This window comes from Theileria equi (assembly GCF_000342415.1).
Source record: "Theileria equi strain WA chromosome 4 map unlocalized gcontig_1105316255041, whole genome shotgun sequence".
Classification (NCBI taxonomy): Eukaryota; Apicomplexa; class Aconoidasida; order Piroplasmida; family Theileriidae; genus Theileria; species Theileria equi.
The window spans coordinates 646423-672626 of record NW_004668225.1 but is presented as its reverse complement, the minus strand read 5'-3'; the positions used below and the strand labels follow the sequence as shown (position 1 = coordinate 672626).

Genomic DNA, 26204 nt, shown 5'->3' with positions numbered 1-26204 from the left:
ACGGGTTGTAGTTTGAACTATCAAAGTATAGTTGAGATTTTAGGCGGTGTTTTAATAGAATAAAACTTCTAGAAAAGCAAAGTGTGTATTATAAAAGTTGAGAAAAGATGAGTAACGGTGGAGTAAATTTGGATCTCAGCCCAGACAAGATTACATCCCCTGGAGATGATATAGCAGGGAGTTCCGACGAAGTAACATATAAACCATATGTTATGTATAAATATGATGCAACAAAACCACCATTTCAGCTGAAAAGCTTGACATACAAGGGACAGACACTCGAAGGATTTGCCGGTATAACGCAGATTTCAAATCTATATACCTACTTTACGAAGAACAACAGTTTTCTATGTCTTCAAATTAAGCAAAAGGACGATAGAAATACGTATTATACAACTAAAAATGCCGCAAAATCAGCTGATGAGAATACTACATTTGATAAATTTATAGTGAGTGATAAAGGTAAAAAGGAGGTTAAAGAACTTAGTCCTGATCAAACAAAAACTCTATTGCAAAACATAGAAGTTAACAATCAGCTTGACTATGATACTTTAGATGCTTATATAAAGGAGTATCTTTGGAGACAAAATGATATATACTTTAACCTTAAAAACGAACAGAATAGAGATTTAATTGAAACATACGATTCTGAAGTTACCAATATTAAGGTTACTGTTGAAAAAGGTAAAACAATAAATAAGAACTTCCTTGAAGTTAAACACGTTTCCAAAGGGTTTTCCGATTCGTTTTATATTAAAGGTTTTCGTGACGCAGGTGGTAATATAGTAATCGTAAAGGGTGGCTTTCCAAATGATATAATCAAAGAGTTCATTGTCTACTATAGGGATGGTGATTATATAAACCCTCTATTAGTTGTTTTAACTTTAAAAGATATTAGCGATAATGATAAAAGTTTTGTTAATGGGAGTTACATTCTCTCCAATACAATTACATACCATTGGGATATTCTTAGAATCTCAGAAACTGATATAGAGGATAAAAGGCTCGGGGAAGTACTCCAAAAGATCGATGAAAATCGAAAAGTTACACTTTTCAAGCCAGAAACAGAACTTCGGAAAAGGTTTCAAGATATCACCAAAGATCTTCTTATCAATTTAACAGGGGATTTCCAGGAAGAAAAAGGCAAATATGACTCTGATGGTAAAAAAATTCCTTACAAAAAAACAAAAGTTTCTGCTGGTTATACTTCGATTTTTCATGGCTATGGATTCATTAGTTTTACAATAAGCAAAATTGCCACTAATTATGGATCAATTTCTCAAGATATTCTTCCTCAAAACGGCACTAGAGTATCTAGGTTAAAGGTTTACTATAATGGCACTGTATCGACAGATGACCCCCTACTAATATACTTCCTGCAGAGTGATGGGACAAAGAAGTGGATATGCAGACATCTTGGAGATAAACAGTGGGTGGAACTTGAACGTGGAGCTCCAACTAGTGATGTAGATTCTTCTAAAATCAAGACGCTTCTTGATAAACTGTCCACTCCAAAGATTATAATTGATGTTTCCAAAACTGGTGGTCAATACCAACCAGATGGGAATACTCTGCAATTTACTGTTGATAAGTCTGTAGTTAATGGTTCGCAAGACTACTATGGCTTTAAACATACTGAATCGGGAAACAAAGGATTTATGATTAAGGAAGTTATTCACAAAGGAGATACATTAAGCGGTATAACGTCTGACGGTGAGCTAGGTAGAAAATTGGAGAGTATAACTGCCTATTATGATGGAGATAGTCCTACAGATCCTACCAAACTTCTCTTGGTTGAACTAGTTAGTAGGAACAATGAAAGGTACTTTTATAGAAAAACTAAAGGTGCATCTACATGGTCAAATTATCCCGGACCTGAAGGAACTGGCAAACTGACTGATCTAAAGGAACTACTAGACAGACTAAAGGAAGATGATTTTCCTGGACTTTCCACACCAGAATCTGAAGAGGATTCCCAAAATTCCACGGGAGCAGAAGACTCAAATCAAGAATCCTCACCAACATCTACATCCCAATCTTCTATTAGCCCTGGAGCAGTAATTGGTGGATTGCTTGGTGGCATTGCTTGCCTATGCATTGTTGGTGCTCTAATATGGAAGTTAAAGCCCACAGTAGGGATTTATGTAGTCAATAAAATCCGCCGAGTATAGCCATGCGACTTTATATACCTCAATATAATCGATTAATTCTACATTTACTGCATATTTTGTAGTTTTAGAGATTTTCCAGCTTGTTATACCGATTAGTTGCCCCGCATGCAGTGAGACTTGGCAACCATCTCATAGTTCTTGCCAGTGTTTTTAGAGTAAAAAGGTTACATTTAAATAGTTACAGTGTAAATATATAATGGTTATACGCTATATTATATTAGAATCTTCTCTATAATAGAACCTTTTGTTCCTAGACGACTTTTGCTGTTTATCCTCTTCACAGATATGATACCCATATACTGTCCATTTCTTTGTCATAAAATGGATCTAATATGTTCCAATTACTACTTAATACCCTGATCATTATAGTCTAAAGGGTCTATAATCTCTGAATTAAACATCATGAGTGGGGACTAGTTTGTTTTACCTAATTCGGTATATACGAGTAAATGAGTTTTCAAGGCCTAATTTAGTGGTAAAGACTATTTTTAAGACTTTTATTGGAGTATTATTGGTAAATATAGACACTTAATGGTTTGTATAAAATGGCCATAGGTGGAATACGCTTGGACATACATCCAAACAAACTCAATAGCCGAAGTGATGGCATAAAAGGAAATAAATCCAGCTTAGATGGGAAATATACTAAATATGAATACTCAAATGGTAATTCCAATTTTAAACTATCTGGGTTTTCATACGATGTACACGAACTTACCAATGTAATAGTATCCATAGAGGAGGTAAAAAAGGTTAATACATATTTCATTGGTACCACTTTTCTCATGCTTCATGTAGACTCCAAGAATGAGCAAGTATATTACACAACCACTGATACAAAAGAAGCCATAACAAAGGATTCTGTATTTGCAGACTTTGTAACAATCGACCAAAACAAGCCACTTCGTGAGGACACTGAACTTAAGGAGGTATTAGATAGTATAGTAAAAAATACCAAACTATGCTATGAAAGATTGTCTAGAGATATAAAGGAAACATTTTGGAGAGGAACTGATATTGTCTTTAACCTTACAAACTATCCAGGGAGAGCCGATATTAAGCTAATTAGCCTGCCCTAGGTGTAGGGGTTGTGTTATATGTGTGTTATTAGTTTCTACCCTTGTAGATCCTACGGATTTTCCGTAGGTTTTGGGGGCCTTCAGACCTTCTAGAAGCAGCGGTTCTTCTACGTTTTATTTTCTTCCTGATCCTTATTACTCGGTCGCGAGAGAATTCGAGTTCGTTTTCCACTTCTTCCTCTTCAAGAGGTTTTTCCTCTTTGTCGAGGTTTCCGAGGAACCTTTCGAAGATGTCTTCCAGCTTTTCTTCTGGTTCTCTTTCTTCAACTCCTCTTCTTCGATCATGAGTTACCGAATCTAAGGTGGTACGTAGTACTCTAGTCTGCATGTAGGCTCTGATTTTTATGGGCACCGCGATTTTCTCTAGGTGCTTTGCGTGGTATTTTGTGACGAGAGCCGATAAAAAATACAGATCCGTAGTTGCAGGTGAGGATGTTACCATGGAGGAGAAAAATCTGGGTTGGCTTTCAGGATACAACAAGGTCCAACATAGTATAGGAACAGAACCATTCTTTGTGAGACAAATTAAAGTTCCCACTGGTGGTGATATTCAGCTTGGAGATGAGGTTCCAAATGTCCCAATTAGAGAATTTAATGTTTATTATAGCAGCACAAATTACAGTGATCCTCTTTTGGTTTTGCTTAATATTAGGCAACTAGGTGATGTCAAAGCTCTAAAGTATGTTCCTGATAAGTATATGCTATCCAAGAACTACGATGCTATTACTTGGGACATTCGTAGAATTGGTAGCTCTCTAAATGACACAGAACTTGAAGAAGTACTTGGTGAAATATATTCCAAAAATAAGCTTGATGTTGGAGAACTTAAAGAAGATGTTCAAAAAAAGCTCACAGATATTACAAAGGATCTCAATATTAACCTCAGTGGAAACTTTCCAGCTGAACATGGTAATTCTGTTGGAAGTTATGATTCGGGAGGTAATAAGATTTACTACAAGAAGTTTACAGACCATGGGTATACCAGGATTAAGCAGTGTTATACATTATATGATTTCACTGTCCAGGATATAAAATTTGATGGAGATCATACAATAGAAACAAGTAATCTACCTCTTAAGGATACTCCAATAAAGACTTTAGAGGTCTATTACAAAGATACTTCATCCACTAATGATCCTCTTATGATATACATTTTATACGGTGATTATAGACAGAGATGGCTCTATAGATATTCCGGAGATCTTGTCTGGACTCTAGTCGGTGGTGATGGACCGTCTGCACAAAGTTCTATGAATGAAAAGGATATTATTAAAATTCTTGGTGAAAGAACAATTCCAAGGGTTTCAATAGATCTCACTAAAACTAATGGAAGCTATACACCTACTGGGAACACTCTTACCTTCACTGTTTCTATCGAGCACAATCCTGCTAGTTCAGGATTTTTCCAGTTTATACATACTAGATCAGAGAACAAAAAGTTTAGAATCATTCAAATTACCCATAATGGAGACCATTTATACGGTATATACTCCGAAGAAGTCCTAGCTTCTGTAAGCGGATTTTACCCTGACTACACACCATCAGATCCAACCAAACTCTTAATGGTTGAAATTGTGGATAAAAGTCATAATTATACATACTATTACAGGGCTAAGAATGAGAGTAAATGGGTAAAGTTGGAAAGGAAGGGAACTGAGAAGTTAGAGAATATACATCTCCGAAATCAACTCGAAAAATTAAAGAAAGAATCTTCTGATGGTTCAGTATCAGAACTTTCATCTGGCTCATCTCCTTTCAACAAACCAGGTGCGATAAGTGGACTAATTGTGGGATCTCTGGTTCTAACACTCGCCGCCGTTCTTTTAGTGCGAAGGTATAGATATAACGCAAGGATTCGGTTGTTCAAAAATCACCCTCTATTATAGCAAGATCATTCTATCGCTATTTGTTTGTACTTGTGGACAGAAGCCTTAAATTTCACGTCATTGGCTGGGGGAGTCTCATACTGCATGCAATGTGATTGGTTTATATTTACAGTTGTATCCCTCTATAATACAAAAATACATGTAATTAACTCTATTGTTTTGTCTGTGTGGATATAAATGTCTATTATAGTCCATAAATGACTACTGTAGATATGCCACCCTACTCCATTATTTAGCACCCCTTTTTCATTTAGTAAATAAGTTAATCGATTAGACTCTCTTAGGTGTATCTCCTACATGTTATTCTACATTAACCTTGCAGAACCACCAGGCTCTCTTCTTGTTCTAGTGAGTATAAAAGGTACTCTTTGTAGTCTATTGTCTTTTGGGTAAGAATAGAAACTTGTATCAGTGCCCTTTGTTTGTTTAGACCTATAGTCTTTTGTCACGCCTATTGCATATTGTTTGTCTTCATCCATAGACTCTTCATCCCTAGTAAGCATTCATTCATCCATACTGACCATTCTGCTCACACCAGTTGAGACATTAATGGAGTACTACCATGGATGAATGAGGAAATATCTAGGAAATACTTGAGACCTTAGTGTAGTATAGATGTGGATTAAAATGGAGGATGAATTATAGAGTTCGATTGGATCTCGATCCATCCAAAAATTTTCCAACAAGGATAGAACGCAGCGAAAATAAAGATGGTAAAATTGAAGGGTATAACTCTTACAAGTATACGGTAAAGTATGATGGATCCTTTAATCTCTCCGCTTTACTATACAATGATGAGCTACTTCCAGGATTACTATCTTATGATGTCTCCGTAAGGGCTGTTATAACATATTTCAAGGAGAAAGAAAATAAACCCTTAGTAGTACACTTGGAGAGCAATACTACACATACCTACTATTTTAATCCGGATACAATTTCTGAACCAGGAGATGTGATATTCACAGAATTCATAGTTAGTGGAAAGGCACTTGACACTCCAGAACTTGAAAAGGTACTTAATAACATAACTCGGCATAGTGGATTTAGCATTACTCAGCTAAATGCTACTGATGGTAGCCTTTCCAAGAAACTTCTTGGAGAAAATGACATAATGTTTGATCTTACTCACCGTCCTAATGCTAGTTACATCTCTGAACTTGCTAACGTGAATGTCAATGTTTCACGTTATGGTACGATAGATGGTTTATACCAAGAGGTTAGACATAGTTCAGATTACAACCAATTTAGAGTGCTTGGTATTAAACTTCCAGGTGGTCAATACATGGAAGTTAAGGGAGGTTTTCCAAATGATCTAATCACAGAATTTAGTGTATACTACAGGAATGGTAATCATGATGATCCCTATTTAGTTACTCTCAAGATTTCATTTGTAGGTAGCAACATCATTCCCAGTAGATACTACTTGACCAAAAGCGATAATGAAGGTACTGAACAGTGGGATATTAGAAGAGTGAGTCTACATCTAGACAACAGTGAAATTCTCCATATACTCCGGGATATTTCTTTGAATGGCAAACTTCAACTTCAAGCTCATGGGGATGAAAGTATAAAGAAAAAACTTTATGATATAAGAAACGGATTGCCTATTGATCTGACCCAGACTACAGGGGGATCTCCAGGACAGACTAAATACTATGTTTCAAAAGATGTATTAATCCCTTATATGATAATGCAAGATGAGTCGAACAAATACCGATTTATTAGACATGCAAATGTGCCAAGTTTTACCTTAAAGAGCGTTAAGACAAATTCAGGGGAAATAGACACCAAACAACTTCCTCCCTCAGGTACCTTACTCGGATCATTCAATGTTTACTACAAAAACTTGGAAGACAAAGATCCCGTCCTCATAGAACTTGTGTGTATTTATAACACAACTAATACATTAGCATATGCTTATTACTATTGCAAAGAAGAGGGTAAATGGCAAGGCTATGTTCTCAGTACAACGGTGGAAAACAGTAGAACTGATATGCTAAATGTCATAAAGCATGTTAGTAAGAATGATAACAAGATAGTTCCTTCTAAGCTTGGACAAAGTCTAGAGAACAAACTCGTTAAATATCCGGATTCAGTTCCAAAAGTTATTCTAGATATTTCAAAGCCAGATGGTACTGCGTACACACCAGAGGGTGATAATGCTACAGAGTTCATCATTCGTAAGAGCCATGTTGGTTCTAACTTCCACAAGTTTAGACAGATTGCACAAAATAGTGTGGGTTTTAGGGTTGAGACTGTTATACATGACCAGAGATCACTTAGTATAAAAACTTCTTATTCCATAACTAGTTTATCAGCCTACTACTTTGGAAGGAGTCTTTCATATGATGATCTCATTCTCGTTCAACTTGGTGAGGATAAGAAGTACTACCAATGGAATGCTGGTGATATTTGGAGTACAATCAAAGAATCTGGAGAAGTTGAAGATACCCTTAAAAAAGAGGTATGTAGGAAGAAAGGCCACATTTTGGATATTTCAAAAACTGACAATGAAACCTATCCTTGTCTTGGTTGTGGGAATACGATAAAGTTGGAATCTACTGAAAATTCTGGAGATAAGTTTACAAAATACAAGCATTATCTATCGCCTGGGAAGCTATCAATATCTGGCCTTTTAAATAAGACTGCTCCCCAGAGTGACCTTCCATCCGCAAAGGATCTTTCTGCAGTTTATGTTTACTGGTACCCAAATGGTTCAAGCGCCACGCCACTTTTAGTATTTTATGATTGTACTACTGATACAGAAGATAAGTGGTTTAAGAAAACTGGGAATGATACCTGGCAAGAAGTTACTAGAGATGATCCAAATAAGCCTACTAGTGAAGAAGAGAAGAAAAAGATTCAGAAACTCCTTTTGGATTCTAACTCCCCATTTGTAGTTATAAACCTCAAGAATACCGATGAATATGATGACCCCGGAGGAAGTAGAAATAAGATTAAAGTTACCGCCGAGAATTTTGAGGCAGATAAGGGAGAGACAAGAGAACAAGGGCAGGAAGGTGTTGAGTATAAGAAGTACACTCATAAGGTTAAGGACAAGGCCCATTTCAAACTTAACTATCTTAGACACGGTGGAAATATACTTAATGACATCAAACCCACAGAAGTATTGGCAGAGCTTTCAGCATATTACTGGGTTGGTGATGCAGCCTTTGATAAACCTCTGGTTGTCATGTTAAAGGAAGAGAAAGCGTCTAACACTGAGTACATGTACTATGAGAGAAGCAAGAGTACCGATAGAACTTGGCAAAAAATTAGTGAGACTCAGAGAGGTGGTAAAGCCCAGGAAATGAGGCCACAAGAACTCAAAAAACTTCTGGACAGACTAAAGGCAGAGTACTTTCCACCATCAAAGATCAAGGAAATTGTAGGAGGAACAATCGGCGGCGCAATAGGAACAGGCGCTTTAGGATTTGGTGGATATAAGCTATGGCCAGTATTAACAACACTATTTTAATTGTTCATACCTCAATCAAAACGAGACTCCCCTCTCTAGACTACTCTCTTGTTGGTGTACTGGAGTGCTAGGGAGTCTATAACCTTAACTCTTGGTATACCATCTTACTCGTCTTGTTATAGAGGTATATGTCCTGAGAATAGTTCCATCACTTGCTTGTTCTTTCTATTGCTCTTTGTGAGTGTCTTAATAGCGACCGTAGGCTTTAGCCGGAGTGTATCTCTAGGGACCCTATGGAAGACTCCAGAGAATAAATGTTTTTACTTTCGTTACTCATTATTTTATCCTTATCATAGAGCATGTTACAGCAGAGTCTTGAATGTTTAGTTACTCCCTCTCCTGTAGGTTCTAGGTCTCTTATTCTCATTGTTCCCTGATTCTATGAGTTCACTAAGATGAGGAGTATATTAGGCCATTTTTATAGCCATCGTGTTAACCAGAGGGAATCCGTCTTCTGAGACCAGAGTACTCTAAAGACACTCAATCGGTCCTTCTCCCTTTTCATCACCTAGTTTATCTCCATAGAATGGGAAGTTATAAAAAACTTTCTAGATATGAAAATGGGATGAAGGGAGATTCTCAGAATCTACAAAATGTTGAATATACATGCCACGGTTCTGCATGCAGGAATTTGTTTTGGCACGGACTCTGGGACTAAATATGGGTTTATAAATTCTCGATCAGACTGTATTATCTGTATGTTATTATAGATGAGCTATGCACATTCAAGAGCCTATTTGGGAGCCAAAAGAATGCCTACACCTCATTCTCCCGAGTAGCACAAGATTCTTTGCCATTGCATCTTGCCCATAATCCTGATGATTCATTTACCAACAAACCCATGCGGACAAACTCACAGATTCTGTTATTCCTAGAGCTAATCAAACATCCGATTTCCCGGTAAATTTCTAGGCATCATAACTGTCACCCCTAGTGGGGAAGTACTTGGCCCGTTCAAGTCTAAATTAGGCACAAAGAGAAGTTAAGGGTCATATACAACATTTTTGTCCACAAGAGGCCAGATTGGTGCATTTAAAAGAGGCTTGGGAAACATGAATGCCAGGGAGGTGGTCATTGACTTTGGCAAGTATCCAGCGAGTAACGAGGTTAAACCTGGCCATAGAAACACGTACTATTATGACGACAATGAACATGGCGGTGAAAGGGTGTACATAACCTTTGACATGCACCCTTCAGAGTGTCCTGGGTACAAGAAGCTCACCTATAAGCCACAGAGATTTGGCACAAAAATAGTCGGAATTTCATACGGTGCTGGACCCTTGGGGGAATTTCAAAACTCTCTTGAATTTTGCGAGACTGTTGCTGTCTACTACTGGTCAGGGGACATGACCTATCGCACCCCTTTAATCGTCCAACTGACATCTGGTTATTCATCCGTTTATTTTGTAGCCTCCGAGGGCGGGGAGGCTGATTGGACGATACTCTTTAGTTCTCAGATATCCGTAAACCTCCTCATCTGGCTCGATAGTGAAAACTGTAGATGGAACGGAGCCCACATTATAGACATTTCAAAGATTTACGAGGAGAGCTACAACTGTTACTCTTGCCATCGACAAGTTTTGGGAGTGACAACTTTGAGCGGGCAAAAGGGCTATAGAAAAGTCGTCCACAGACTTACCGGTGGTTGTGTTGGCAGGATAAAGAACGGGGCAAAGCATGTTACCGATATCATGGTCTCGGAGGGGACGCCAACTGTCGAAGTCTACTGGTATCCCAGCAGACTTGGTTTGCCGGTAGTTGTCTATTTGCCAGTTCCCCTTACCGAATACTATGAGGAAGAGACATCAGAGAGTAGTATTTGGTACAGAAAGCTTCCCGGAAACAGATGGACTAGAATGGAGAATTACAGTCCCGCGATTAACGAACCGGAATCTTTCGTTCAGTTACTCAAGAAAATATACGAGGAGACTACACCCAGTCATTTACGTTTCTATTATGAGGATACAGGAAATAAACCTGTAAAGACAGCTCCTTCTAGAGAGATTATTATCGGAATTGCACTTTTAAACTTGGTTGGATTAACCTTCATTTGCTTTTTATTTCGCAAGTTTTCTCCTCAAATACGACGTTTTATTCTAAAGGGGTACACTCTTTTGTAGTCTTACTCTTAAATCTTGGCCAGCATTTTACCAATTATCCATGAATGTTCCGGATACACACTCGTAACATCCCCAATAAAGAACTGCATGCACATCTTGCGTGCTCTAGAATTTGGCCTAAATGGTTTGTAACATGAAATGTATAAATTATGGAAACGTTACATGCGCGTGCGTTTTATCTCGGGCAATTTCAGACGGCACCTCAGAGCCTTTTAAACTCCAATTAGACTGGTGTAGGCATGTCATTCTCATTACCCTTAGAGACCTTCAGCTTCTCGAACTCCATAGGTTGAGAACCTTCATACCTTGAAATAATGAGTGACATTGTGTAATCTTTGCGCAAAACTAGTTTTGTGGAATTTCATTGAGCTTCCCTTGGACGTTCAAACCTGTACCAGCGATGTGATGGTAGTTACCTAGGTGCAGGCCAAACTGTTGGCTTCTCCACCGTTGGAATAGGTCCGAGTGCTTGAGAAAGTTTGGGATTTGCGATTGGAAATTCAGCGAAATCTCCTTCACAGAGGGAGAGTATTCCAATTCTACCATTCCGTTTTGACTCTTGATGCTAACTATTGCGTTTTCAGCGCAATTTGCCATGAGTACGAAGGAATTGTTGCGGGGATTCTTAAAGACCACCTTGTTAAGCGGGCCGGAATTCCTCGAGTTGATCGTGTTCCCTGTTGCAGACTTATATGGATTTATGGAAACGTTACCATTATTTTGTGGAAAGTGGTCCATGTAAGACCCTAGCCGATCGGTAATGCTGTTTACTCCAGAGCTGGTAGAGTTGCTATTTATAGCACCAAACATGTCATAATTGCTCTTGATATTCATCTCCTTTCCGCCATCCATACCTGCTGAACCCATTCCCGCAGATTGTATGATACCCTTGACAGATAGTTTCTTTGCAAAGTCTTCGGTGCAGTTGCCACTGTAAATCTCATCAAAATCCCCCTCTCTGATATAGTACTCGTTGTTTACACCAACGATCTTGGACTTTGGTCGACTCTTTTTCTCGGCGTAAATCTTGTCAGCTTCATGATTCGGTTCGCCTACTCTCATGTTTGCTTCCGCAATGATCCTTGCGAATTCCTCAATTTCAATTTTTACCTCCTCCAAGTAGGCGGTGGGTTCCTCCACTGAGCTGGTGGACGTGCACCTGGAGAGCGCCCTTGATGAAGCCGGTGATATTTCCCTTGATACTGTGTGAGACGTCATTGTGATTTTGCGGGGTGCGGGGCATGCAGAATTTTCGTGTTCTTGTCCGAGTTGTTTAAATTTAAAGTTGCCCTTGTAATCTTAATGAAAAGTGTAAAACATTTCGCGTCTCCCTTTAACCCGAGACATGGCGATTTAAAGATCTAGATAAGCCAGAGTGTACATAATGGAATGGGAATTGATTAGATATTTGCGGGGCCTTCTCCCCTCGTCAAGATGTTAATGCGATCAAATGTATGCTATTCAGCCTTGCTTAAAATGGAGATGAATAGCCAAGACTAACCAACGACGGACTGTCTCTCTGACAATATTGTAGATCTAAAATGTGATTATTATGCATGCATGTAAAATTGTAGATGTGGACCACAAACTAACCTTTTGACGTATGAATCAATCCTTTTGGAACCTGCTTGAAACGGTGACATGAACGCCTTTGCGATAAATTTGGGAAGCTTTTTGATGCGCTCCTCAATTTTCCTCCTCGTCTCTTCCACTGTAAACGCCAAACACGAGGGAGGTTTTGCCAGCTTTTCCTCTTGCTCGTCGTCAGAATCGATTCTCCGAGCCGCCGTTGCCTTGCTGGTCAACTCGATGCTTTCCTCTACCTCTTCAGGCTGCGATTCTACGGGCTCAGATTCGTTACCCGACTCATTTATTTCCGTTTCAGGCTCTGACTCGCTGTCTTCATCATCGTAACTATCCGATGAGGAGTCCTCCTCACTACTTGTCTCCTCTAGTCTGGCCGATTCGTCCTCTGGATGGGTAGATGGTTCTGGTTCCATAGTAGGCTCCACTGGAACCACAGGAATATCTTCTACGGTTGCAACTGCTATCACCTGGTCGACTGGGTCCTGATCCATGGTTGGGAGAATAACATTTCTGCGGTAGTGCGCCTCTACTTCCTCTTCTCGTTTCCTCTTTAAAACGTCTGGAGCTAGTTCCAGCGTGTCGGCTCTGACAAGTTCCTCTACGCTCATTTCTTTGGTGAGGACTCTTCTTCTGAGGTCCTTGTTATTGTCCCGCTTTAGGTTCGTGTAAATGTCAAAAATCTTGCGTTTAAACTGCTGCCTGTCATACCGGTCATAGCACAGGTCACAGATTTTTGTGCTTAATATTTCAAGTTCAATCGTGTCTAGATAGTCCTTGCCAAAGGGGTCGTTTGAGTGGAGCATTGGGGGATTCTTTTGGGCCAAAAGCTCCGACCTTCCCTTTTTCAGACAGTCTAGTATTTTAATTCCATAAGTCGCTCTAATTTTCAACTTTTCTGGGTTTATTGATCTCGACGTCTTCACGGTCCTCATGGCCCCGTTTTCGTCAAACCTCACCGCCAAATGGCGCGTTGTCATTCCCATGCCGTGATCCATTTTTGCGGGGGTCAGTATTGTAAGATGGTGACCGTAATGTGTAGCATGAATGGGTGACTATAAGGGGCCCTGAAAGCTCTTTGGGGGTTAAATGACCCTAGTGATTGGTGTCTAGGTGTTTCCAGGTTCTTTTACAGGTTATTGAGCTAATACCTCCTCTGGTAGATGCTCACTATCCCTTCTCTCTTTGGCCCTTTAGAGACCCTGAAGCTGTAGAAAAACCTCAAAATTTAGAGGGGGAATATGTCCGCAATTTCCGGACCAAGTGACAAATAACTCAGCCTCTAGATCTAACCTACTAGGTGTATCTGTGTGGCTTCTTTGGGTCTCAAAATTGTCTACTGGAGAATGTGGAGTTAGAGGTACTGTGAGGACTTAGTGTAGTATAGATGTGGATTACTATCAGGTCTTCTAAAGTCACCAAGCTTCCAGAGGTCGCCTATTATTTCTTCAGTAGGAGGTTATACAGTAAATTCCCAGTCTATTCTTCTTCTATAGACTCCCTTACGGCCGTTTAGTCCATCCTATGGTAAGCAAATCTAGTTGCTATGCTGGGAATGATGAATACCAAGTCTCTATACTCTTCCTTAGGCTCCCTCTCTGGTCACCACAGAGCTCCTGTTAGTCGCTTAGTCCCTCGTTCCTCTGGACTTGTAGTTCTTCTATAGACTCCCTCCGGCTAAAGCCTATGGTTGTCTAGTACTCCCTCCGTTTCACTCCAATCGTCCAGTAGTGGCCCTAATTCAGCCCTTTAGACCAATTATTCTCCTCCTTCTGAGCCTATGGCCTCCAAGGCTCACTCTGTTCGCTACGGTCCCTCGTACTTACGTACTTCTGCTCCTATACTACGTATATTCGCCTAGCTCATATATTCGCTCCGTCCTCCCTTCAGTCGGCCGGTATTTCGCTATGCTCAAGACATATACTCGCACATTTGCATAAATTTACCAAAAATAGGCGCAGGTCGTGCCTGGGAGGTAAAAATGGCAACTGAACGGCAGTGTCTAGGGGACCCGATAGAAGCGCCGCTTGGCGTGGGTCCTCACAAGTATTTTGTGGGCAAAAATCGCCCTTGGCATCTTTACTTTCTGTACATTAGATTAGAACGCGACCAAAGGGAGCGAGACCGGCGCTACGGGCACACCGGAGGTGGACGGGTCGTTACCAGATTTCCAGACGGATTTTACCAATAAACCAAACATCCTGGAAGCTGTTGATGGTAAAGGGTTGAGCTATAGATAGAAGGTTTGTGACTTACCAGGAAAAGGAGCAGGCAGGTAAAAGTGTCAACCCCGAATATTTGTGACCGCGGTATTTATTTCCGGTACCAGCGATTTTCGTAGGGTATGAGTGTCCTGCGAGCTTGTTAAAGGTGCTAGTGGTTCTTATCGATACTAGAAGGATCGTTAGGTGAGGATTTACAACTCTGCATGCTTGGAAGAGAACAAAAATGTCGAATTTGAGGGCGCACTTGTTTTTCCCGTTCCATTACAGGGGAACAAGGGCTACCAGGATCCTAAAGTTGGTTGGGACTCCACTTTGCACCTCCCTCTATACGACCTCGATTGCCCTCAATATTTTGATTTTTATCGTGTACAATAAAGTTGCAAATTTTGTGCTCTACTCGGCGTACCTTTCCGGAATATTTGCGCCCATTGGATTCGTCCTCTTTGTACTGGCCACAATCTATGGGAATTATGTTTTCCTCATACTCGGAACATGTTTTGAGTTTGTCTCTACCATTCTTCAGGTATGTTTAATGTGAGCTAATGTCCGTAGCAAAGCGGAGGATGAGTCCCGAAGAATGAGGGACTGAGCGACTAACAGGAGCTCTTCTTATCAGTAGGATTAAGGTCACTACTGGAGTGCAACGGAAGGAAGAATGACCTACCGACGTCAGAGACTAGGTAGTAGATCACTATGGAATGAGTCTAACGAATGGGCGACCAACGGGAGCTTAAAGAAGAGTGATGGAGACTCTATTAGCCTAGTGAGTAGAGAAGATCTGGCGAGTACATAGAGTATAGGAGCCTGAATGGTCACTTGCTATACTCCAGTAGGCTCTTTATTCTACTTGTGGAGCTATGAGGACGACCTTAGGGAGTCTCTAGAAGAAGGATGGATGAGTTACCATTATGGTATGCCAAGCATCGAGTTGCGTAATGCAACAATAGCAGGATGGGAGCTTCTAATGTTTGCTATATGGATCTGGTATGGAGTAGGTGAACAGGTTACATCTCCACAGGCATTGTCCCTCGAATGCTCATGCTCATCATAGCCCTGCTACTCTTCTTCATGCTACGCATTACGGTCACCTATTCTCCCTCCGGCTAAAGCCTATGGTCGCTCTAGTCCCTCATCCTTCGGGACTCATTCTCCTTTCATGCTACGCATTCAGTCAGATACCCATTCTGTCTCTGGCTTATGCCGTCGACAGCATCATGCTCCGCATACTCGTTTCACTTGCATGCTTCACATTACACACCCGTTTAGGTCTTGATAATCTTTTACCTGTGGAAGATCAACTTGGAGAGCATTGATTCCTCAGTATTTGCTACGATAAAGATTCTCTTGTTGGTATTCATGCTAATTTCCCTCGCGCTCAACTTTCGGCTCCTTTTCATTTCGATTGTGCTTGCCGACGAAATGTACAAGAGGGGAGTCTACTGGGACATTGACGACACCCTAGAAGGCTCCAGACACAAGGGACACGCCATTGACGTTAAAGAAAGCTAATACTGTCTATTCTCTGTATCCATCTATATCCATATATGCTTGAGGCTATGCCAGTTTCCAATGGCAGGCAGAGTTATCCAAGAAAAGGGAGAATACCAAATGAGTAGTGTTACAATAATAAACCTTCAAACGAAACAATAAAGGCCGTCGGCACCCAAAGGTGTTCCCGGGCGGTCCCCCACCCCAGTACTATCCGGGCCTAGCGCAACTTGACTTCGGAGTTCGGATGGGATCCGGTATATTATACGCAGTATGGCCGACGGCGACGGCCCTTGAACTTTAGTGTTCATTACATCGACGGTTTTGTCCTCTTAAACCATTCTTGCAGAATAGACATTGACAATAGCCTCTACCATGCCCTTTTATCCAATGGACGTTTACGGAGAATGAGGATGGTGGTAAACAGGGTTTGTAGACTCTCAGGGGAGGGGATTCCTAATCATTCTAAATAGTGAACCCCTGTGGATTCTCCCATCTTCCAGAGTAAAAGAGGGCGTAGACAAGCCGTGCCTCTCCATACGCTTCCTCCTCTGCAATATGAAGGTAGAGCCCATTTATACCAACGATACTGTGGACAGCCGTTATACACCAAAGATGCCCCTAGTACCCATGGAAAACGACGGTCTCTCATCCTCCCGTCTGCTTTCCATCTCACCCGTTCTTCTAGGTACCCTTCCTCTTCCCGCGCACCATTCTAGGTACCCTTGTCTCCCGAGACTCTTTTCGGTCGTTTGTGATCTTTCCGGGTCTCCTGGCCTCGTATAAAGTCCTCGGTGTTTGGCTTTTGTGGTTGTGAATACAGGGGTTCGAAATGTGTCGAGGCATGTGCTCAGAATTCGCGCGAGAGTTGCCCTCGGCTAGTGACGGCTCTTCCCCTAATGTAGGGTCTCGCCTCGTTTGTCCTCCCAGGTCTTTTGTTTATCAGTCGCTTTTCCTGTTGTAATTTGGTCATTTCGTTTGTAATAAAATTCTTACGAGTCATCCTTTAGCCCTGTGCTGTTAGTTTGGTATTTTGACCGCAGTTTTGACTCTTACGCAAAAGACACTGCGCAGTCGCAACCAAGAGATTAAAAGAGGATAGAGAGCTCTCGTAAGACATAGATGGACGCCGCCAAAGTCTAGAAAGTAGACCTCGAGGACAAACCTCTGCGGAGCAAGAGAAAATTCTCGACGGAAGGAAAATTCCCCGCTGAAAAGGAGAATCTGTCACAAGCTATAAAGAATGAGAGTTGGCCTAATCCGAGGAGGCCGAAGGCTCTTGAATGTCGCAAACTTTGGAGGAGAAAGTGCAAATTACCTGGAACATCTCTACCAAGTCTACAGACAAAGCCCCGAACAGCTACAGCCGTCATGGAAAAAGTACTTTGAGCTACTCGATCAAGACAAGAACTACACGCTAGAAGCAATCGCCAGAGAAAGACCTGGACTCGCATCAACTCAGCCCGGAGCTGGAGTCGGCGGAAACGCCTCCACCTCACAGGCCGTCAGTATTCTCGATCAACTCGGTCAAGGTATGTTGAATGTGAGTTAATGTCCGTAGCAAAGCGGAGGATGAATCCCGAAGAATGAGGGATGCAGACTACTAGCGAAGCTAGGAGGAGCCAGAGCGACCTTAATCCTACTCTTCCTTAGGCTCCCAGAGGTCGCCATAGAGCTCCTTAGAGTCGCTCATGCTACGCATTATGCTCACTACTCTGTATTTTGCATAATACACATCCATTTAGGTAATGTAAATACTGACGTGTTACGTCTCTCGGAGCTTGCAGCTGCCTATCGCACATTTGGTCACTTGTTGACGAGTCTCGATCCTCTTGAGCTTCCGCGCAAGCCTCCATTTCACAAGGCTCAGGTGCCAAACATTCATGAAAGGCTATCTCCCGAAAGCTTTGGGTTTTCAGCCTCTTCTCTTGCTGCCAGCATACCAAAACTGGACATTCCAGGATATATAGGTTCATCCAGTACTATAGGAGAATGTATAGAAAAGTATAAAAAGGCGTATTGTGGCTCCATCGGATTTGAATTTTCACACATACCCTCACCAGAAGTTCAGAACTTTTTCATTTCAAAAATAGAAGATGACGACTTTTTAAAGTTCTCAAGAGATGAACATTTGCAGTTTTTTAAGGGTGTCTACAACGGCGTCCGCTGGGAGAAATTTTGCATAAAAGCATTTCCCACCATAAAGAGGTTTGGACTTGATGGCTTAGAGGGAATGCTAGTTTTATTTGATGTTTTTGAAGAGTCTGCAAGCAAATTTGGCGTCAAGAAGTTTATGATGGCCATGGCACATAGAGGAAGACTTAACGTCCTGGCAAATGTCATGAATAAACCTCTACATGATATATTCGCTGAATTCAGAGGTAAAAACTGGTTTGTATCTCCACTATTTAGATCTGGAGATGTAAAGTATCACTTTGGTCATGTTACTAAAAAGGGAGATTTGGAACTCGAACTATTGCACAATCCTTCCCATCTGCAATATGTACATCCTGTTCTTGCTGGGAAGGTTTGTGCAAACCAGTTTGAACTTGGACCTGATGGTAAATCACAAGTTGTCCCAATTGTGGTCCATGGAGATGCTGCGTTTTCAGGCGAAGGTATTGTATATGAAACACTACAAATGGGTTATATCCCAGGTTACTCCATAGGTGGAACTATCCATATCATTGCTAATAATCAGATTGGGTTCACCGCTTCTCCAGAAGAAGGATCGTCTTGCAGATATCCCACAGATGTTGCCAAAATGATGGAGTCTCCAATTATCCATGTCAATTCAACATCCATTGAGGCTATAGCATTTGCTGGAAGATTGGCCTTTGAATATAGAGCCAAGTTCCATAAGGACATTTACATAAATGTTGTAGGATTCCGTCGCTTTGGTCATAATGAGCTAGACATGCCAAAGTTTACGAATGCAGAAATGTATAGCAAAGTGGATAAGACAGCAGATATATTGGATACTTACAGAAAACATTTGCTCAAAAATAACTTGTTGGACGAAGAGACTATAGTTGCTACTGAAAAACAGCTAGAAAAGAGATTTGAAGAAGCTCTGCAAAAGTCCACACAGGTAAAAGAAATCGACTTTCTCAAAGTTCCAAAAAAATGGGAGAAAATGTACCAGGGTTTCTCACATGACAGTCCTTATGGTGCACTCAATGGTGAGGAGAAACATGTAGAAACAGGTTTACCATATGATGTTCTACTTCGTCACGCTAAGATGACATCGGAAATTCCTTCTCATATTCAACCGCATACTTCGATTAAACGTATTTTTGAGACGCGTGTTAAAGCAGCCAATGGATCTCCGGAAATAGATTATGGATTTGCAGAAATTATAGCATACTCCACGCTCGCTTCTGAGGGATTCCAGATTCGTCTCTCTGGTCAGGATTCGAGAAGAGGTACCTTCTCTCATAGACATGCCTTTGTACAATGTCAAAAGAGCTTTGAGTATCACAACGTTTTCAAAAATCATGAAAACGCTGACCGGATTGCTGTATATAATTCCCTATTGAATGAAATGGCTGCCCTTGGATTTGAATATGGATATGCTCTGCAGTCTCCATCAATCTTGACTATTTGGGAGGCTCAGTTTGGAGATTTTGCAAATATCGCTCAGGTCATTGCAGATGAATTTGTAGTTTCCGGAGAAACCAAGTGGGATCAGCAAAATGGAGTGGTCATGTTCCTTCCTCATGGATATGATGGCCAAGGTCCTGACCACAGTTCCGCAAGAATTGAGAGGTACCTCCAGCTAAGTAGTGAGAGGGAAGATTTTGAGGGTCTCTGGGATATGTCAGACGATAAAATTTCTCGTCTTGTAAATGTATCAATCGTAAATTGCACTACTGCTGACAATTTGTTCCACGTTCTTAGACGTCAGGTTCATAGGGACTATAGAAAACCTCTAATTGCAATTACTGGAAAACGTATGTTGAAATTCAGAGGCTGCTTCTGTTCACTCTCTGATTTGCAGACTGGCACCAAGTTTAAAAGGTACATTCCAGACAAGGAAGCTGAGAATGTACACACTCTCTTGTTATGCTCTGGACAAGTGTACTATGACTTGTTGGAAAAGAGAGACACAACCGGAGTTAAAGGGTTTGCAATTGCAAGGGTAGAGGAATTGACACCATTCCCATTCAAAGAAGTTATACAAGACTTGGGTAGATACAAAAATCTCAAGGCCATCAAATGGTGCCAAGAGGAACCAATGAATGCGGGACCATGGAGCTTTGTTGTACCAAGAATGCAGGCGATCTTCAAAAGGATTGGAAGAACATTTGATATGAAATATGTTGGAAGAGTCCCCTGCGCAGCTCCAAGTGTGGGCGACTCTCGACTTCATAACCTAGAGCTTGCGAAGTATCTCAATGAAGCCTTTGACTTGTAGTCTCAAATCTAGAGGCTGTTATGCTCAGAAAATGTTTAATTACATCAAATGGATAATATGAGTTTGGTGTTCTAATCTTTATTTCTTATGGCATTTACACGTTACAGGACATTTCCATTGCTCAGTGTTTTCATTTTCAATCCAATCTGAATCGTCAAATCCATGCAGATTTTCTAGTTCTAGTACATGCTTAAATTTCATTCTCGTAAGTTTCAAGATTTATGAGCTATTTTTCGAAAAGTATCAGTTTGCATTTTAGTTGGTTGGCACAAAGCTATTGTGGTTGGGTTATGCATGCATTATTTTACATATATAAAACATGCATATAATCTGCACGTATTGTATATGCATCGTGAGTACCGTAAACATTCTGGAACGTTAAAAGTGATGCAACGCTCCACGAGAGCATTTGTAACCACGACTCACTATTGATATTCCACTGATAGAATCAATCATTTAAAACTTATAAACACATTATCCTATCATTGTAGATAAACTGGGGAATTTTAAACATGGACTATAAACTGTTGCCGGGAATACTTGCAACCATTGCATTCATGAGGGTATCTGTTGCCGCTCCAGATCCCGCTTTAGTTCAACAACTCGAGGCGCTAAAGGGTGAGCTTGAGGTCATTTCTAGGGGTGTTGAAAAGGCCAAAAATGATAGAAGTGAGATGTTAGAAAAGGCGAATGCTGCTGATGCTTACGCCAAGAGGTTTGCCAGCTCTTCTGCACCCCTTGAACCCGATGTTACTCAAATTGAAACAATTAAAACGGAAATTACAACTGCATTTGATGATGAAAAGGTAAGGATCATGGAACTTGCCACAGCTATCTCTGATTCTATTGCTGAAATTGATACCTTCTTGGCAGGTGATGCTAGTGATGATGAGGCCAATGCAAAAATAGCTTCTGTAACGACGGCTAGAGACCAGCACCAAACTGCAAGTGATGATTTAGCAAACACTTATACTAATATAGAAGCGAGATTTGCACTCCTTGTTGCTTCTAAGGCGATGGTTCAAAATGCTATTGTGGGTGAATTTTGGAAAAATGCATCCAATGTACCGGGGTCTGAAAATTTACCCCTTTATGACACTTTTAGAACAGAAGATGTTAAAACTATAACCATCTCACGTATAATTGAGGTATCTAGGACGTATCACGGAGTTGTTAGAGGATTCTGTCAGGAATTTGATGTTTTAAAGGATAACTTGACCGCAAAGGTTGAGGATGCAAGGAAACTTTGTGCCGAATTTGGGACCCTTGTAGCACAAAATCCTACCTCTGAGGCTCATAAAAGGGCAAATGAGGATGTTGCAGCAATAAAGAAGAAACTGGATGATGTCGTTGGCCCAGCCATGGCTCATATTGATGCCAAGAAGACGCTTGTGGAAGAGGATTTGGCTGTCATTGCCGACTGCCGTGATGTCCTAGAGGGGCTTGCAGATAATAATGCTCTTGACGGAGATGTAAACTCCAAGTGTGTAAAGTACTTTGCCAAGACTGTTAAAGATGAGAATGATGCTCGGAAGGACATTGCCGATGTTAGGACTGATGCGGTTAAAAGGGTTGATGATTTTCTCGTTGAAATACGTCGTGTAGTCGACAGACTCAAGACCCAGCCAAGAAAGTCAGACAACAAGGAACCTCAAGCGGATTTACGGGGAAAGGAAGATGCTAATGGGATGGAGGGTCTTGGTTTTAAGTATGCTATTTTATTTGCCAGCTTATTGGTGATGTTTTAAGGGGTGCATGCATGGTTGTATGAATGAGTGCTTTGTTACCATGTAGAGGTGTGGCTATAAATTTATGTATCTAGTTGCGATGTCTTGTTTCATTCATTTCTTCTTCTCCTCAATACGTGTGGTATGGTCTCTTGGCGTTCAAAGGGGGTGCTTTGGGTGGGCTGGTTTGTTTTAACCTCTGGAGGTTCTTGGTTTACATGTTCGGTCTGAGTTACAGAGCCTGGAAAGAGTAGGTTTTGGGCAGCTTCTGGGAGACCACCAGTCACTGCATTCAGACACCCGAACCACCATGGCCTTGCTGGAGTTGTCAAGGTCTTGTCCTCTAATTTATCTGGGAAGGATTCATATTTGTCTCTAGTCTCTATGTCTTTCTCACGGTATCCATCCCTGGGCTGCACATTTCTGGCCCGCGAGAGATTTTCGTTGAAGACGGCAGAAGTTACACTCTCCCAGACTTCATCGTCTCTCTTTAGGAAATAGAGAGATTTTTTTACAAGCTTGTCTCTAACGATTATCAGGAAGAATGATGGTTTACCGCGCCTAAAGTAGAGATTACATGTCACTACTCCTTCCTCAGTACCCGCCTCCCTCTTCCAGATGTTTTGGCCCATGTAATCAACTTTAGTGATGATGAATCCTGGCTTTGGATGGTACAATCTCGTGTAGGCTCCAAGTAATGTGAGTCCAAAGATCGTGTGCTTGTCGTCACCAGTCTGGTCCTCCAGGTTGAGGGTAATGTCTCCCTTGTACTCTGAAAACACCTTGAGCTCCTCAATCTTGTCTTCATATGAGTGGATACAACATTTCCAAAGGTCTCCATCTCTTGCGTACCATCTGCAGGTTCCCTTGGATTCCTTACTCTTGGCAATGAACACAAGGGCGGGTTGATTATCCTTGAGGTATACCTTGGCATACTCAAACTCTTCTCCCTCTCCACAGCTCCAAATGTTAAAGTTTGCATGGACGATTTTCGTAATGGTAATCTCCCTTTGTGGAGTCAGCAGGAGGATGTGGTTGCCGTCATCATAGTATTCATACGTCTTGTGAATTGCTCCATTCAGAGAGTCCAAATCAATCGTGAATCCAGACTCTTCAGATAGAGTAACTTTGCCGTCACGATAGAGAGTTTGATGGCCAATTGCTCCCCTGGTGTTAATCCTGTCGTCGTCATCTCCACACTTTGATAGTGGAAGAAGAGCAAAGAAGAATGAATGAAAAAGAATCAAAGTGTTCATGTTTGTTTGCGCGATTTTTTGTGATGTAAATTTTATCAGTTTGCAGTGCTAAATGTCGATTTTTAGATAAATTTAAAGTGTTCTTTCTGGCTCCAAATTATGCATGCAAAATCAGGCCCCATCCATCTTGTGACAGATATGGAATGGTCAAGTAGCGGCCGTCAAAGGCTCCATGGATGCCTTTAACTGTCAAATAAGTCCATCTATGGGACGAGGCGTCAATTAGGCTACTCACTTTTGCGGAGGAAGGAGGGGAGACAAGTAGATTCTTGATGCAATGACAAGAGTGGTATTTTGGTCTATCCATTACAATAGTCGTAATTTGATGTTAAAGGAGTGTTTATGTATGAATGGAGCCCTAGACACTGACCGGATGTAGAGATCCAGTCCCCCATACCTCGACATCGATGGAGTGGATTATTGCGGAATATACGCCTCCAAATGGGTCATAGTTCGTCACATCATGTTATGGTTATGCTTTTAGTTTAATGTGGTAAAGTAATTGCCCATTGCATCACTAGTCTCTTCTCTACGAGTCGCTTCCTTATTCTTACCATGTTATTCTACCTACTCTGAGGAAGAAATGTGTAGCCAAAAGAATGGTCAGTGGATCCGGAAATCTCGTGCTCATGTGTAAGAGATCATCCATTCCATGGTGGAGTCTTCAGTTGGACGAATGGTCCACTCTCTTTGCTACCAATTGGTCCCCTTTGGAAACCACAATGTTATCCAATCAAAGAGGCATTATCCTCATTTAGCATCATGTAGAGTTTTAAATTGTGTCTTTTGTTCATCCTTCTTCCTCTAGTAATCTCGTAACCGAATAGTGCGTTCATTCTAGAGGATGACCAAGTATCCATTGCGTCCAATGTGAAAGCGGATGCCTCCTTTTTCCGGGGATATACAGAGCCATTTTAATGTCCATTATCTTGGAGATTAATCGGGAAAGTTTTGATGCCTATTCTCTGGATAATTTCTGGTAAATGTAACGCTGTATTTAAAGGGGTAGGTGGAATGTGCTCAAAAACTTTCTCGAGGAATCTCCAAGATAATGGACAGTTATGGTATCTAAACATGAATATTATCTCCGTAGAGTCTATTTTGTGGGTTTACAAATCTTTTGGAGTTCTTCTCCGACATCCTCCCTTATCTCCTCTTTTCTTCTGGTGAATCGTGCAATCGTAATGAGCTCTACCAAACCTGCATGCAGAACTGTATGGTCATATGGTCCATTGAGACATTTATGGACTCGGTGGAAGTTAATGATTGGATAGACGAACTAATTTCTACTGACGTGAGTGTTGATTGTACTACTGAAGACTCTGTTGATACTTGTTCATCTTGTCATTCTGTGGATACTCTCTCTGACGGTGAGCTAGTTGTGAGGGAGGATGAATGATCGTCTGGGAACTAACAACTTGATCCTCTTAGACAGTAATACAGAATGACTTCCCATTCAGATGGTATTACAATAGAAATAAGTCAGAAGCCCCCAAATAGCGGATATGGACTAGGGTCTATTACATATGGAGGTGATAGTAACCAACAGGTTAAACTAATAAAAGAAGAAAATCCTACTAACTCTGGCTTTTGGAAGTTCACACATACCAAAAATGGCATTAGCCAAGGAGACTCTTTTAAAGTTGGTAAGGTTCAATATGAATCCTCTGATATATCATTACCAGATATTGGCATGGACTCAAACAGTGAAATCCAGCATCTTGCAGTATGGTGTTGGTCCGGAGATGATAACATGAAAAAACCTCTTCTCATAGAATTGTTGTACAAAAATGATAACTATAAGTATTATTCCAGCAATGGCGATAGTGATAACTTAAGTTGGGAGTCACTAATTTCTAGTTCTCAGCTCAAAGGTAAAACCCTTGAGAAAGAACTGGATGGACTAACCTGTGAAAAGCACAATGCAGTTACAATGTATCTTAGAAAAATTAATTATAAGACTCATATAAGAGGTAAAAAGAAATATTGTTGTAGTAAACATAAGGGAAAGGAGAAAAATAAAAGTCCAGGGAAAGTCACTGTTACTCCTGTAGAAATTTATTGCCAAACACATCCTAACAACCCTACTCCTGTCACATGCTACAAACATGAGATTAATTCTGGAGCAAAATTATCAGGAATTAGGTTTTATCATAATGGCAATTCCAAGATTAGAGGACGTATTAAATCTCCCATTCCTGATGTAAAAGCTGTACATACATTCTACTGCGGAACGAATCCAACACTCATATATATCGAAGGCGGAACTCAGGCAATTCAGGATAGGTGGTTCAAGAAAAACGCTTCTAAAGACAACATTGAGTGGACAGAAGTAAAGGATCTCCAAGACATAATACCAAATGTCTTAAGTAATAACACAAAATGTGAGACATACAAACAGCTCATTAATGCACTAAGTTGTCACAAATATCAACAATGTAGTGACAATCCTCAATCCCCGTCTATAGGGCAAGGCCTCGATGTTCTAAGAAAATCTGAAGAACATGATACTGATTCTAGCGATAGTGAAGCTGAATGGGACTCTGAGGGTGAAGGTTCTTCTGGTTTGGGTATAACTATAGGGTCTAGCAGTGCTTCAATTCTGGGTACGGGTGGAGGCGCTTATGCAGGATGGCATGTCTACCAAAAGTATTTCCTTGATGTTGTAGTACGCTTAATATAATCCCTACTGTGAATGTTCAAGGGTCTAGAAAGTAGTAAAACAATGACAAGTACAAGTGCCAGTTACAAACACCTACTAGATATTATAGGA

General features: G+C 40.9%; 10 protein-coding genes across 10 annotated transcripts; 7 read left to right on the top strand and 3 right to left on the bottom strand.

Annotated features, from left to right (window-relative positions):
• Window positions 1-107: 107 nt before the first annotated feature.
• On the top strand, window positions 108-2171 carry BEWA_047760 (hypothetical protein; the record flags this gene model as incomplete). The annotated part of the gene is made up of 1 exon (XM_004831706.1): window positions 108-2171. The coding sequence occupies one exon, from the start codon at window positions 108-110 to the stop codon at window positions 2169-2171; it is 2064 nt and encodes a 687-aa protein (XP_004831763.1).
• A 1519-nt stretch (window positions 2172-3690) lies between these two features.
• Window positions 3691-5136, top strand: BEWA_047750 (hypothetical protein; the record flags this gene model as incomplete). The annotated part of the gene is made up of 1 exon (XM_004831705.1): window positions 3691-5136. The coding sequence occupies one exon, from the start codon at window positions 3691-3693 to the stop codon at window positions 5134-5136; it is 1446 nt and encodes a 481-aa protein (XP_004831762.1).
• A 634-nt stretch (window positions 5137-5770) lies between these two features.
• BEWA_047740 (hypothetical protein) lies at window positions 5771-8614 on the top strand (the record flags this gene model as incomplete). Its single annotated transcript, XM_004831704.1, has 1 exon — window positions 5771-8614. The coding sequence occupies one exon, from the start codon at window positions 5771-5773 to the stop codon at window positions 8612-8614; it is 2844 nt and encodes a 947-aa protein (XP_004831761.1).
• Window positions 8615-9666: 1052 nt separating this feature from the next.
• BEWA_047730 (hypothetical protein) lies at window positions 9667-10734 on the top strand (the record flags this gene model as incomplete). The annotated part of the gene is made up of 1 exon (XM_004831703.1): window positions 9667-10734. The coding sequence occupies one exon, from the start codon at window positions 9667-9669 to the stop codon at window positions 10732-10734; it is 1068 nt and encodes a 355-aa protein (XP_004831760.1).
• A 345-nt stretch (window positions 10735-11079) lies between these two features.
• Window positions 11080-11952, bottom strand: BEWA_047720 (hypothetical protein; the record flags this gene model as incomplete). Its single annotated transcript, XM_004831702.1, has 1 exon — window positions 11080-11952. The coding sequence occupies one exon, from the start codon at window positions 11950-11952 to the stop codon at window positions 11080-11082; it is 873 nt and encodes a 290-aa protein (XP_004831759.1).
• Window positions 11953-12230: 278 nt separating this feature from the next.
• BEWA_047710 (hypothetical protein) lies at window positions 12231-13316 on the bottom strand (the record flags this gene model as incomplete). The annotated part of the gene is made up of 2 exons (XM_004831701.1): window positions 12231-12270; window positions 12328-13316. The coding sequence occupies 2 exons, from the start codon at window positions 13314-13316 to the stop codon at window positions 12231-12233; spliced, it is 1029 nt and encodes a 342-aa protein (XP_004831758.1).
• A 3958-nt stretch (window positions 13317-17274) lies between these two features.
• BEWA_047700 (2-oxoglutarate dehydrogenase E1 component, putative) lies at window positions 17275-20448 on the top strand (the record flags this gene model as incomplete). The annotated part of the gene is made up of 2 exons (XM_004831700.1): window positions 17275-17563; window positions 17777-20448. The coding sequence occupies 2 exons, from the start codon at window positions 17275-17277 to the stop codon at window positions 20446-20448; spliced, it is 2961 nt and encodes a 986-aa protein (XP_004831757.1).
• A 512-nt stretch (window positions 20449-20960) lies between these two features.
• Window positions 20961-22196, top strand: BEWA_047690 (hypothetical protein; the record flags this gene model as incomplete). The annotated part of the gene is made up of 1 exon (XM_004831699.1): window positions 20961-22196. The coding sequence occupies one exon, from the start codon at window positions 20961-20963 to the stop codon at window positions 22194-22196; it is 1236 nt and encodes a 411-aa protein (XP_004831756.1).
• An 89-nt stretch (window positions 22197-22285) lies between these two features.
• On the bottom strand, window positions 22286-23431 carry BEWA_047680 (signal peptide containing protein; the record flags this gene model as incomplete). The annotated part of the gene is made up of 1 exon (XM_004831698.1): window positions 22286-23431. One exon carries the CDS (start codon window positions 23429-23431, stop codon window positions 22286-22288), a length of 1146 nt encoding a protein of 381 aa, XP_004831755.1.
• A 1444-nt stretch (window positions 23432-24875) lies between these two features.
• On the top strand, window positions 24876-26114 carry BEWA_047670 (hypothetical protein; the record flags this gene model as incomplete). Its single annotated transcript, XM_004831697.1, has 1 exon — window positions 24876-26114. One exon carries the CDS (start codon window positions 24876-24878, stop codon window positions 26112-26114), a length of 1239 nt encoding a protein of 412 aa, XP_004831754.1.
• Between the last annotated feature and the right edge of the window lie 90 nt (window positions 26115-26204).